Here is a 15,190-nt window from a genome sequence, read left to right on the forward strand (position 1 = left end):
TTGACAAAGGATAAAAATAGGTCACTAACAGGGATGTAAACAGATCAGTGCACAAATATTAGAGAGAAATAATTTGGACAATGCACATGGACAATTTCTGTGATATTTTATTTCAGCTCATGAAACATGGGAACAGCACTTTACATCTTGCAATCATAATTCTGTTCAGTGTAACTGGGAATCAAAACGTCATGCCCATACTCCAATATTTCACAATAATACCTTGTGACCTTTTTGCATTCCCCCCCATGGTCCAAATATGGAATCTGTACCCTTGTCGATATCATGGACAGTAATGCTTTGAGAATATTCTAAGATTTGAAAATACACATTACCAGGCAACTCATTTGTTTCCTAATTACAATTTAGTTCAACTATGCTAGCCTATGGAGTCCCTTGGGAAACCCAACTACCGAGCCATCTAATAATGGGATTCATGAATAAATGATCTGGGCTGCCGAAAGGACTGATCTCTCTATATCGTATAGTGCATATCGGGAAAGTATTCAGACACCTTGACCTTTCCACATTTTGCTTCATACAGCCTTATTCTAAAATGGATTAAAGCAAATCTCTCAACAAATCACCCATTATGACAAAGCGCAAACAGGTTTTAAGAAATGTATTACAAACACAAAACAAATATACCTTATTTACATAAGTATTCAGACCCTTTTATATGAGACTCGAAGTTGAGTTCAGGTGCATCCTGTTTCAATTGATCATCCTTGAGATGTTTCTAGAATTTGATTGGATTCCACCAATGGTAAATTCAATTGATTGGACATGATTTGGAAAGGTACACACACACACGCCTGTCTATATAAGGTCCCAAAGTTGACAGTGCATGTCAAAGCACAAACCAAGCCATGAGGTCGAAGGAATTGTCCGTAGAGCTCAGAGACAGGATGTGTCAAGGCAGAGATCTGGGGAAGGGTACCAAAGAAATGTCTGCATCATTGAAAGTTCCCAAGAACACAGTGGCCTCCATCATTCTTAATTGGAAGATGTTAAGAACCACTAAGACTATTCATAGAGCAGGCCGCCCGGGCCAAACAGAGCAATCGGGGGAGAAGGGCCTTGGTCAGAGATGTGACCAAGAACCTGACAGAGCTCGAGTTCCTCTGGAGTTGGTTGTCCTTCTGAAAGGTTCTCCCATCTCTGCAACAGTCCACCAATCAGACCTTTATGGTATAGTGGCCAGATGGAAACCACTCCTCAGTAAAAGGCACATGACAGCTTGCTTTGAGTCTGCCAAAAGGTACCTAAAGGACTCTCCGACCATGAGAAACAAGATTCTCTGGTCTGATGAAACCAAGATTGAACTCTTTGGTCTGAATGTCAAGCGTCACATCTGGAGGAAAGCTGGCACAATCCCTATGGTGAATCATGGTGATGTTTTTCAGTGGCAGGGACTGGGAGACTAGTCAGGATCGAGGGAAAGATGAACGGAGCAAAGTACAGAGATCCGTGATGAAAACCTGCTCCAGAGCGCTCAGGACCTCTGACTAGGGCGAAGGTTCAACTTCCAACAGGACAACGACCCTAACCATACAGCCAAGACAATGTAGGAGTGGCTTGTTTCTGAATGTCCTTGAGTGGCCCAGCCAGAGCCCGGACTTGAATCCAATTGAATCTCTCTGGAGAGACCTGAAAATATCTGTGCAGCGACGCTCCCCATCCAACCTGACAGAGCTTTAGAGGATCTGCAGAGAAGAATGGGAGAAACTCCCCAAATACAGGTGTGCCAAGCTTGTAGCGTCATACCCAAGAACACTCAAGGCTGTAATCGCTGCCAAAGGTGCTTCAACAAAAGTACTGAGTAAAGGGTCTGAATATACTTATGTAAATGTCATATTAGTTTCTATTTTTAATACATTTGCAAAAATGTCTAAACCTGTTTTTGCTTTGTCATTATGGGGTATTGTGTGTAGATTGATGAGGGGAAACAAAATACTTAATCCATGTTAGAATAAGGCTGGAACGTAACAAAATATGGAAAAAGTCAAGGGGTCTGAATAATTTCCAAATGCACTGTATAAACAACTTTTGGAAAGTATTGTCCACAAATCTAAGTGAATTTGAACAAAGAATATCACCTCAGCATCCTGCAATCCGAAACCATCAATTTATAGATTTTAAGTGTGTTCACAGACTGTATTTAACACAAAGGAAATGTTTTACGATGAAACAGGCCCCAACTCTCAACCGTGTCCCCTAAATCAGGTAGGCACATTCTTTCATATGATGTGGGAGTGCCCTGCAGTTAAATGCAGCTGGGACAAAGTTACGAAATGTATGTGCATGATTTTAAATATTCAATGCTTTGCATATACTATATTACTTAACGATGATGGGTCCTTGGATCGCTCAATAAATCAGAGATGATCACTGCTGGCATGCAGCACTGCCGCAAAAAAAAAGATCTTGGCTCCTAAATGGCAATCACCTCTCTCTCCAAATTCCTCAGAAGATACAGTTAATATTAGAAGTTATACCATTAGAATGATCAACAGTGATAATGAATGGTGCTAATTAAGAAACAATTGCGTCCTGGACAAATACACTTGACTCTAAAGAATAACCTCAGCTAAAACTCAACACATCCTAATAAACAATCTATAAAGTCCAAACATACAAACAGTATTACTTATTTTCTTTTTTTTACATACTAAATGTATTGTTACTTGTTGGCTCTGTGTTATAATCATAGCGATTTAATACTTTGCATTTGTGTTGCTTTTTAATTTTAATTAAAATTTTTGATTGGCAGCCCACAGCTGGATGCAAGTTAACTATTCAATAATATGAATATACAGTGGGGAGAACACAAGTATTTGATACACTGCCGATTTTGCAGGTTTTCCTATTTACGAAGCATGTAGAGGTCTGTAATGTTTTATCATAGGTACACTTCAACTGTGAGAGACGGAATCTAAAACAAAAATCCAGAAAATCACATTGTATGATTTTTAAGTAATTCATTTGCATTTTATTGCATGACATAAGTATTTGATCACCTACCAACCAGTAAGAATTCCGGCTCTCACAGACCTGTTGGTTTTTCTTTAAGAAGCCCTCCTGTTCTCCACTCATTACATGTATTAACTGCACCTGTTTGAACTCGTTACCTGTATAAAAGACACCTGTCCACACACTCAATCAAACAGACTCCAACCTATCCACAATGGCCAAGACCAGAGAGCTGTGTAAGGACATCAGGGCTAAAATTGTAGACCTGCACAAGGCTCCCCACTGTATGTATTGTGCATGTAGCCCCCCCCACCCCCCCAAGAAAATAAAATGAATAAAGATTTAGTCACACAAAAAAACAAAGCAAAAAATGTAAACATATGGCTTCCCCAAGATGAGGAGAACTTGAGCGGTGATGTTCAAACAATGTTCTCTCCATCGGCGTACATTCATGATCAGAACCAAAGTTCCCGGAGTGCACCATGATCCTTGGGTATCTTAATATTTGTACCTTTATTTTGATTAGGGAGTCATTGCTGAAACCAAGGTCTCTTTTCCAGATGAGCCTTGTATAGCACAATACACATCAAAATACACAAAACACATTAAACTACACATTCATATATATCCATTTAAAATACACAACACACGAAAAGCAAAATACAACCAGAAAAAACAGACATTGTTCAGGAAAAAAGGTCCCCTAACAACTCAAAGGAATGTCTGAGCCCAGGTCCGGTAGCCCCTACATCTTTAGGTTAACAATTAGGTAAGGTATGGAATAAGTTTGAGCTTGGTCCTGAAGTCATTGGGAAGGGTGGCAAGGTTGCCAGGTTACTTTACAGAACATGTCCTCCAGATTTTGGCTTGTCAGTCAGACAACAAATGGACGAAAGATGAAGGGAACAGGCCTTTCTTGTTTGGCTGGCCCTCAACGTATCCATGCTGTGAGGACAAAATAACAAAATATTGATGGGTTGCACAAAAAAAATCTACCGTTGACCCATCTACACCCCATTTGTATGTTTGTTAGTTCAGGTTGTCTGCTTTTGTGACTACGGGGGGAGATTCCATTGGAAAACCAGATGGCCTATTGAGTATCCAGAGGAAGAGGAAGCTGTTTGTCCTATCGCCCTCCTATATAGGGTTTCTGGCATAGTTATATCACAGCTCTAGAAGATAAAGAATACAATGGACATTATATCCTGTCAGACCTGGGTTCTAATACGGTTTCAAATATTCTCAATTACTTTCACATTTGAAAAGACAAGTAGTTGAATATCGGAATGTATTTGGTAATACACACGGAAAGCATTTGAAAATACAAGACACTGACTCAAATACATTCCCATGCTTTTAACCCATTTATTTGATTTTACAAATAACCATTCAAAAACTCTAATAAAATTATTTGTTTGTTTTCGGGCTGTGTATTTGGAAATACTAAAATATACAGAAAAAAGTATTTTGAATACCAGATACTCAAATACACATGTATTTGAACCCAGGTCTGTATCCTGTATGAAAGGGGATCTTTGGGTTGGACTCGACAATTCTATTGTCTTTCAATCTTAATTTTGTTTTCTTTCTTAACTATTCAATCCACATTTCAGAAGTTCAGCTTTAGCTTTAAACTATGCATATGTCAGCTCAATCTGAAATTACTTTAACATTTTTATTGCGGAATCTGTAACTCTTCTGTTAAAAAAAAAAGAAAAAGTATGTGAACACCCCTTGAAATTAGTGGACACCCTTTCAGCTATTTTAGCCACACCCATTGCTGATAGGTGTATAAAATCAAGCACACAACCATGCGACCTCCATCGATAAACATTGTCAGTTGAATAGCCCGTACTGAAGAGTTTGTTGACTTTCAACGTGGTTCCGTCATAGGATGCCACCTTTCCAACAAGTTATTTCCTCACATTTCTTCCCTGCTAAAGCTGCCCCGGTCAACTGTAAGTGCTGTTATTGTGAAGTGGAAACGTCGAGGAGCAACAACGGCTCAGCCACAAAGTGATAGGCCATACAAGCTCACAGAACGGGACCGCTCTGTGCTGAAATGCGTTGCGCTTAAAAATCATCTGTCCTCGGTTGCAGCACTCATTACTGAGTTCCAAAACTGCCTCTGGAAGCAATGTCAGCACAGTAACTGTTACTCAGGAGCTTCATGAATGGGTTTTCATGGCCTAGCAGCTGTGCACAAGCCTATGATCACCATCCACAATGCCAAGTGTCAGCTGGAGTGGTGTAAAGCTTGCCGCCATTGGACTCTAGAGCAGTGGAAGCGCGTTTTCTGGAGTGATAAATCACGCTTCATCAACTGGCAGTCCGACGGACTAATTTGGGTTTGGTGGATGCCAGGAGAACGCTACCTGCCCAAATGCATAGTGTCAACTGTAAAGTTTGGTGGAGTCGGGCTAGGCCCCTTAGTTCCAGTGAAGGGAAATCTTAACGCTACAGCATACAATGACATTCTAGACGATTCTGTGCTTCCAACTTTGTGGCAACAGTTTGGGGAAGGCCCTTTCCTGTTTCAGCATAATGCCCCCGTACAAAAAAGCGAGGTCTATACAGAAATGTTTTTTCAAGATCAATGTGGAAATAAATTAACTGGCCTGCACAGAGCCCTGACCACAACTCCATCGAACACCTTTGGGATGAATTGGAATGATGACTGTGAACCGGGCCTAATTGCCCAACATCAGTGCCCAACTAATGCTCTTTTGGCTGAATGAAAGCAAGTCCCAGCAGCAATGATCCAACATCTAGTGGAAAGCCTTCCCAGAAGAGTGGGGGGCTGTTACAGCAGCAAAGGGGGGACAAACTTCATTACTACCCATGATTTTGGAATGAGATGTTCAGGTGTCCACATACTCTTGGCCATGTAGTGTATTTCTTCGCCAGCGCAACCTGTAGGATATTGTCGAGGGTCAAAACCTAATCTGGAAGGCATTATGAGGGCCTTGCTGGATGTTTTGTCGGCGACTCATTGATGCAGATATGGAGACTGAATGAAACGGGGTCAACGGAGAGGAATCTGGCCGAACCAATGTCCCGCTGTCCGTCTGCGAACTATTCACTATTCACTATTTCGCAAACTGACAAGCATCTCTTTTGGATGTCCATCTCCTTACTCAATCAGTAAATGACTCTGTCAATTATCAAACAGATACAATTAGCCGACAGGAAAGGGGAAACTTGTGATTTGAACAGGGATTTCTGTCGCAATTCACAAGGATTTACTGTAAATCACTTGGCTTTTTACAGACAGAAGAAATATGATACTGGAGGTAACAACAGTAAAAGTCTGAGGGCCCAGTGTTTTTGTACAAATGTGACGGAGTGTTACAGTTTGGAAACCAGATTGACCCCCTCTGGCTCTCTAATGGTGCATGTTGGATTGTAAACATTGGGATTATTTACACAACAGAAACAGAAGAGCAGACCCAACCAATCCTGTGGTTTTGCACGACTGACCAGACTGGATTTACACAGAATGTACGAGTCCCTTCCTAAACACTGATCACTAATTGGTTTACCCCTTCAATGAATGGTTAAGGTCAGCGCTAATTGCAGGCAGCTGAGTTAACTGTGTCTGTTTTTCTAAATATATATTTTGTGTATTGTTTATGTTTGATGTATTTATGCAGGGCTCATCTGTAATAGAGACCCTAGTCTCAGTATGACTTCCCTGTCAAAATAAAGGTACAGGTTGCACATTTTATTTACTATTTCAATTAAGCTGTTGCCCCAAAATTTGAACCTACACACTGAAGAAGACCTACTGCCAAAACAGATTTTGTGGAGGGTAATCTGATACTAAATCTGTGTCTGAGGGCAACTTCTACCTGTAACTGAGAGGTACCTACCCACCAATCAGCATCGTCCTCTCCAAGCACAACCAATACCTCACCCTCGTTGAAAGTGAGCTCATCATGGTGGTCACCCACACAGCCATAGATGGCTTGGACCCGCATCACTTTTGGCTTGGGCTGGAAAATAAGCAGATAGAGACAACAGCACTAGTGAGTGAAAACACCACACCAGTAAGGAAATAAAAACATTACACCATCCCTAAGGGTGACTAAGCCAAACCTGTGCTTAACCAAAAATAAAATATTTGTTCTGAGGGGGAAAACACCCAGTAGAGAAAAATAGGTGTATGCCCCACAGTGACGATTCAGGGAAAATGTAAAATTTTTCTGTCATTAGAGTAAGTCAAGATATCAGACTGAGCATCTAATCCTGCTGTGGTGACTAAGACTTAGAGTTGCCAACTATTTACCGGAGCCTTTACGTCATAGCAGATAGAGCAATCGCCAACTTGAAGTATCCAAGGCTTGCTTGCCTAAAAAACACATTGGCTGGCCTTTGGACGTATACAGTAAAAATCTAACTTAAATATAGTCTGCTATGCCTTGACCTCCACTAAATGGAAATACCAACCAAATCAAACAATTGTTGATGAAAACTTAACTTTGGCACGGGGGGGATTAATGAAAATGAATTGTTGTCCTCCCTAACAAAAATAATGTAAGGAAAAGAGTCAGCCTGCCCCCTCTCACCAGTGCTCTCCTGGGCATGGGGTGTGGGGGATCGCCTTGGTGGGAGGAGGCCCCATTGGACTGCAGGCTGATGGAGCGGGGGGCCATGGGGGAGTTTAGAGGAGGGTGTCTGCTGCTGGGCTGAGGCATCTGATAGACAAAGTGGGACTTTTTGCTCTCTCCATCTGCGCGGAATCCTAGGGGGCACAAAGGGGAGAGCGATCAATAAAGACATTCGCCCGTTATGTCTGTGAAATAAATGTGGTAGAGAGCATACTATGGAGAATGATCATGTGTAGTTTTACAACTACCAACCACTTCAAGAAATAGGTGTTACCCAATGTTGCTCCTGAAAAGGATGTGCTTTCATGTGTGATACAAAAATAAGTCAAATAGATTCAATCTGTAAAATATAGATAGAATACTTTACCTCTCTCCGGCAGTTCAGATAGGGAGTTAAGGGCAGTCACAGAGTATTTTGGAGACCCTGAGCTGAAATGGACAGGGAAAGACAATGTATACTGTAGTTGGCACAGTGTTATGACAGAATAAATTGATGTATCTGGTGACAGTTCCTGAATGTAGTTTACGATGGCTCAATCAGTAAGGCTGGTCTGAATGGCTTGCTCCATTTAATTTCATACAGCATTACGACCAGGACTTTCCTGAAGTGGATCCTTTGTTCCTACCCCCTCGGAGAATTGAACTTATTCCAGAAACCGTGGATAAACAGGCAAAACGTCAGTACAGAGAGACAAAGGGGAGTCGCAATTCAACAGCTCAGACAAGAGACGTATGTGGAGGGCTTACAGACAATTACGGACGACAAAAGGAAAACCAGCCACGTCGCAGACACAGACATCTTGCTTCCAGACAAGCTAAACACCTTCACCGGCTTTGAGAATAACATAGTGCCACCGAACACGACCCGCTACCAAGGACCGTGGGCTCTCCCTCTTCGTGGTCGACATGAGTAAGACATTTTAAGCGTATTAACCCTCGCAATGCTGCCGGCCCAGACAGCATCCCCAGCCGCATCCTCAGAGCATGCTCAGACCAGCTGACTGGAGTGTTTACGGACATATTCAATCTCTCCCAGTCTGCTGTCCCCACTTGCTTCAAGATGTCCACCATTGTTCCTGTACCCAAGAAAGCAAAGGTAACTGAACTAAATGACTATTGCCCCGTAGCACTCACTTTAATCACATCACCTCAACCTTATCTGACACCAAAGACCCACTTCTGCATACCGCCCCAATAAATCCACAGACGATGTAATCGCCATCGCTCTGCACACTGCAATATCTGGACAAGGGGAATACCTATGTAAGAATTCTGTTCACTGACTACAGCTCAGCATTTATCACAATAGTACACTCCAAGCTCAACATTAAGCTTGGTGGCCTGGGTCTGAACTCCACCCTGTGCAACTGGGTCCTGGACTTCCTGACGGGCCGCCCCCAGGCTGTGAAGGTAGGAAACAACACCTCCATTTCACTGATCCTCAACACAGGGGCCCCACAAGGGCGGGTGCTCAGCCCCCTCCTGTACTCCCTGTTCACCCATGACTGCGTGGCCACTCACACCTCCAACTCAATCATCAAGTTTGTAGGCCTGATTACCATCAATGATGAGACAGCCTACAGGGAGGTGGTGAGGGCCCTGGGAGAGTGGTGCCACTCTCAAAGTCAACATAACAAAGAAGCTGATCGTGGAGTTCAGGAAACTGCAGAGGGAGCACCACGCCCCTATCCACATCAACGGGACCGCAGTGGAGAAGATGGAAAACTTCAAGTTCCTTGGCATACACATCACTAACTATGTGAAATGGTCCACCCACACAGACAGTGTGCTAAAGAAGGTGCAACAACGCCTCTTCGACCTCAGGAGCCGAAGAAGTTTGTCTTGGCCCCTAAACACTCAAAAATGTTAACAGATTCACAATTGAGAGTTTCCTGTCAGGCTGTATCAACGCCTGGGACGGCAACTGCATCGCCCGCAACCGCAGGGCTCTCCAGAGGGTGGTGCGGTCTGCCCAACGCATCACCGGGGGAAAACTACCTGCAATCTCAGGACATCTACAGCACCCAATGTCACAGGAAGGCCAAAAAGATCATCAAAGACATCAATCACCCGAGCCACGGCCTGTTCACCCCGCTATCATCCAGAAGGCGAGGTCAGTACAGGTGCATCAAAGCTGGGACAGAGACTGAAAACAGCTTCTATCTCAAGGCAATCAAACTGTTAAATAGCCATCGCTAGCTGGCTTCCACCCAGTTACGCAACCCTGCACCTTCGAGGCTGCAGCCCTATATAGAATTGGAATCACTGGCCACTTTAATAATGTTTACATACTGCTTTACTCATCTCATATGTACAGTCGTGACAAAGTTTTGAGAATGACACAAATATTCATTTTCACAAAGTCTGCTGACTCAGTTTGTATGATGGCAATTTGCATATACTCCAGAATGTTATGCAGAGTGATCAGATGAATTGCAATTAATTGCTAAGTCCCTCTTTGCCATGCAAATGAACTGAATTCCCCCAAAACATTTCCATTGCATTTCAGCCCTGCCACAAAAGGACCAGTTGACATCCTGTCAGTGATTCTTTCGTTAACGAGGACAAGGCTGGAAATCACTCAGTCATGCTGATTGAGTTTGAATAATAGACTGGAAGCTTCAAAAGGAGGTTGGTGCTTGGAATCATTGTTCTTCCTCTGTCAGCCATGGTTGCCTGCAAGGAAACACATGCCGTCATCATTGCTTTGCACAAAAAGGGCTTCCCAGGCAAGGATATTGCTGCCAGTAAGATTGCACCAAAATCAACCATTTATCGGATCATCAAGAACTTCAAGAAGAGCGGTTCAATTGTTGTGAAGGCGGCTTCAGGGTGCCCAAGAAAGTCCAGCAAGCACCAGCACCGTCTCCTAAATTTGATTCAGCTGCAGGATCGGGGCACCACCAGTACACAGCTTGCTCAGGAATGGCAGTAGGCAGGTGTGAGTGCATCTGCACACACAGTGAGGCGAAGACTTTTGGAGGATGGCCTCGTGTCAAGAAGGGCAGCAAAGAAGCCACTTCTCTCCAGGAAAAACATCAGGGACAGACTGATATTCTGCAAAAGGTACAGGGATTGGACTGTTGAGGACTGGGGTATCCGGTTGTTTGGGGCATCCGGAAAAAAGCTTGTCCGGAGAAGACAAGGTGAGCGCTACCATCAGACATATGTCATGCCAACAGTAAAGCATCCTGAAACCATTCATGTGTGGGGTTGCTTCTCAGCCAAGGGAGTGGGCTAACTCACAATTTTGCCTAAGAACACAGCCATGAATAAAGAACGGTACCAACACATCCCAGAGAGCAACTTCTCCCAACCATCCAGGAACAGTTTGGTGACGAACAATGCCTTTTCCAGCATGATGGAGCACCTTGCCAATAAGGCAAATGTGATAACTCAGTGGCTCGGGGAACAAAACATCGATATTTTGGGTGCATGGCCAGGAAACTCCCCAGACCGTAATCCCATTGAGAACTTGTGGTCAATGCTCAAGAGGTGGGTGGACAAACAAAACCCCAAAAATTCTGACAAACTCCAAGCACTGATTATGCAAGAATGGGCTGCCATCAGTCAGGATGTGGCCGAGAAGTTAATCGACAGCATGCCAGGGCGGATTGCAGAGGTCTTGAAAAAGAAGGGTCAACACTGCAAATATTGACTCTTTGCATCATGTAATTGTAAATTGCCTTTGACACTTATGAAATGCTTGTAATTATACTTCAGTATTCCATAGTAACATCTGACAAAAATATCTAAAGAAACTGAAGCAGCAAACTTTGTGGAAATTAATATTTGTGTTATTCTCAAAACTTTTGGCAATGACTGTACAGTACCAGTCAAAAGTTGACACTTTATTTTTTTACTATTTTCTACATTGTTGTCACGACTTCTGCCAAAGTCGAAGCCTCTCCTTGTTCGGGCGGTGCTCGGCGGTCGACGTCACCGGTCTTCTAGCCATAATTGATCAATTTTTCATTTTCCATTGGTTTTGTCTTGTCTTCCTACACAGCTGGTTTCAATCCCATTCATTACCTGTTGTGTATTTAACTCTGTTTCCCCTCATGTATTTGTCAGTGATTGTTTGTTTGTTCAGTGCTGTGCTGTTTGTATTGGAGCACGACGGGTCCTCGTACCCACTTTGTCTTATTGTTATTTCGTGTTGGAATTAGGTTTCATTTATTGTTATTAAACAACTCCATTTCATTCAGTTTGATTCTCCTGCACCTGACTTCCCTGCCACCTGTACACACAACTCTGACAATTGTAGAATAATAGTAAAGACATCAAAACTATGAAATAAAGAACGGAATCATGTAGTCACCAAAAAAGTGTTAAACATATGAAAATATATTTTATATTTGTGATTCTTCAAAGTAGCCACCCTTTGCCTTGACAGCTTTGCACATTATTTATTTAACCTTTATTTAACTAGGCAAGTCAGAAGAACAAATTGTTATTTACAATGACGGACTACACCGGCCAAACCCTAACCCGGATGATGCTGGGCCAATTGTGCCCCGCCCTATGGGACTTCCAATCACGGCAGGTTGTGATACAGCCTGGAATCGAACCAGGGTCTGTAGTGACGCCTATAGGATTGAGATGCAGTGCCTTAGAGCGCTGTGCCACTCGGGAACCCTAAAACTCTTGTTTTTTTCTCAACCAGCTTCATGAGCTAATCACCTGGAATGCATTTCAATTAACAGGTGTGCCTTGTTAAAAGTTAATTTGTGGGATTTCTTTCCTTCTTAATGCGATTGAGGCAATCACCCCGCTATCAGTTTTGTTGTTACAAGGTAGGGGTGGTATACAGAATATAGCCCTATTTTGTAAAAAACCAAGTCCATATTATGGCAAGAACAGCTCAAATAAGCAAAGAGAAACAACAGTCCATTACTTTAACACATGAAGGTCAGTCAATCTGGAAAATTTCAAGAACTTTGAATGTTTCTTCAAGTGCTGTCGCAAAAACCATCAAGTGCTATGATGAAACTGACTCTCATGAGGACCGCCACAGGAAAAGAAGAAGCAGAGTTCCCTTTGCTGCAGAGGATAAGTTCATTAGTTACCAGCATCAGAAATTGCAGACCAAATAAATGCTTCACAGAGTTCAAGTAATAGACACATCTCAACATCAACAATTCAGAGGGGACTGTGTAAATCAGGCCTCCATGGTCAATTTGCTGCAAAGAAACCACTACCAAAGGACTGAAATCAGAAGAAGAGACTTGCTTGGGCCAAGAAACACGAGCAATGGACATTAGACCAGTGTAAATCGGTCCTTCTTTCTGATGAGTCCAAATTTTTGATTTATGGTTCAAACAGCCGTGTCTTTGTGAGACGCAGAGTAGACGAAAGGATGATCTCCGCATGTGTGGTTCGCATGGTGAAGCATGGTGGTGGTGTGGGATTGCTTTGCTGGTGACAAAGTCACATTCTGCATTCTGCAGCATTATGCCATCCCATCTGGTTTGTGTTTAGTGGAACTATCATTTGTTTTTCAACAGGACAAGCAACCAACACACCTCCAGGCTGTGTAAGGGCTATTTGACCAAGAAGGACAGTAATGGAGTGCTGCATCAGATGATCTGGCCTCCACAATGACCTGACCTCAACCCAATTGAGATGGTTTGGGATGAGTTGGACCGCAGAGTGAAGGAAAAGCAGCCAACAAGTGCTCAGCATATGTGGGAACTCCTTCAAGACTGATGGAAAAGCATTCCAGGTAAAGCTGGTTGAGAGAAGACCAAGAGTGTGCAACGCTGTCATCAAGGCAAAGGGTGGCTACTTTAAAGAAACTAAGATATAAAATATATTTGGATTTGTTTAACACTTCTTTGGTTACTACATGATTCCAGTTATTTCATAGTTGTGATGTCTTCACTATTATTTTACAATGTAGAAAAACATAAAAAAATAAAAATAAAGAAAAACCCTTGAATGAGTAGGTGTCCAAACCTTTGACTGGTACTGTATATACTTTATTCTATTTTACTGTATTTTAGTTAATGCCACTCTGACATAGCTCAATCTAATATATATACAGCGGGGCAAAAAAGTATTTAGTCAGCCACCAATTATGCAACTTCTCCTACTTAAAAAGATGAGAGAGGCCTGTATAATTTTCCTCATAGGTACACTTCAACTACGACAGACAAAATTAGACAAAAAATCTAGAAAATCACATTGTAGGATTTTTAATGAATTTATTTGCAAATTATGGTGGAAAATAAGTATCTGGTCACCTACAAACAAGCAGGATTTCTGGCTCTCACAGACCTGTAACTTATTCTTTAATTCTTTAATTCTTATTCTCTGTCCTCCACTCGTTACCTGTATTAATGGCACCTGTTTGAACTTGTTATCAGTATAAAAGACACCTGTCCACAACCTCAAACAGTCACACTCCAAACTCCACTATGGCCAAGACCAAAGAGCTGTCTAAGGACACCAGAAACAAAATTGTAGACCTGCACCAGGCTGGGAAGACTGAATCTGCAATAGGTAAGCAGCTTGGTTTGAAGAAATTAACTGTGGGAGCAATTATTAGGAAATGGAAGACATACAAGACCACTGATAATCTCCCTCGATCTGGGGTTCCACGCAAGATCTCACCCCGTGGGGTCAAAATTATCACAAGAACGGTGAGCAAAAATCCCAGAACCCACAAGCAAGATTCTGGGTAGACAACTTGTTTCATATAACTGTTCCTTTAAATTTTGAACATTTTTATTTTGTAACTCGATTAATGACCTGCAGAGAGCTGGGACCAAAGTAACAAAGCCTTCCATCAGCAAGGGCATTGAAGATGAAACGTGGCTGGGTCTTTCAGCATGACAATGATCCCAAACACACCGTCCAGGCAACGAAGGAGTGGCTTCGTAAGAAGCATTTCAAGGTCCTGGAGTGGCCTAGCCAGTCTCCAGATCTCAACCCCATAGAAAATCTTTGGAGGGAGTTGAAAGTCCGTGTTGCCCAGCAACAGCCCCAAAACATCACTTCTCTAGAGGAGATCTGCATGGAGGAATGGGCCAAAATACCAGCAACAGTGTGTGAAAACCTTGTGAAGACTTACAGAAAATGTTTGACCTCTGTCATTGCCAACAAAGGGTATATAACAAAGTATTGAGATAAACTTTTGTTATTGACCAAATACTTATTTTCCACCATAATTTGCAAATAAATTAATTAAAAATCCTACAATGTGATTTTCTGGATTTTCTTTTAATTTTGTCTGTCATAGTTTAAGTGTACCTATGATGAAAATCACAGGCCTCTCATCTTTTTAAGTGGGAGAACTTGCACAATTGGTGGCTGACTAAATACTTTTTTGCCCCACTGTGTTTCATAATTCCATTATTTTACTTTTACGTAGATATGTGTGGGTATCACCATGGTGTAGCCGGAGGACAGCGAGCTTCCGTCCTCCTCGGGGTACTTTGACGTCAATACAAAACCTAGGAGGCTCATGGTTCTCACCCCCTTCCATAGACTTACGACAACTTCCGGAGGACGTCCTCCAACCTATCAGACCTCTTGCAACATGAACTGACATGTTGTCCACCAATCAAAGGATGAGAGAATGAATCTAGTACTGAAAGCATAAG

At 42.4% G+C, this 15,190-nt stretch overlaps 1 protein-coding gene across 1 annotated transcript in view; it reads right to left on the minus strand.

Moving 5' to 3' along the window:
• Positions 1-3,298: 3,298 nt before the first annotated feature.
• Positions 3,299-15,190, minus strand: part of unm_sa1614 (un-named sa1614) — a 114,368-nt gene continuing 102,476 nt past the window's right edge. The window contains exons 25-28 of the mRNA XM_035754802.2: positions 7,951-8,012; positions 7,542-7,717; positions 6,846-6,968; positions 3,299-3,918 (exon numbers count right to left, since the gene is read on the minus strand). Of these exons, the coding sequence (XP_035610695.1) occupies positions 3,844-3,918; positions 6,846-6,968; positions 7,542-7,717; positions 7,951-8,012 (436 nt within the window). The 3' untranslated portion in view covers positions 3,299-3,843. The remainder of the gene's footprint in view (positions 3,919-6,845; positions 6,969-7,541; positions 7,718-7,950; positions 8,013-15,190) is intronic.

Source organism: Oncorhynchus keta, chromosome 37 (genome assembly GCF_023373465.1).
Source record: "Oncorhynchus keta strain PuntledgeMale-10-30-2019 chromosome 37, Oket_V2, whole genome shotgun sequence".
Classification (NCBI taxonomy): Eukaryota; Metazoa; Chordata; class Actinopteri; order Salmoniformes; family Salmonidae; genus Oncorhynchus; species Oncorhynchus keta.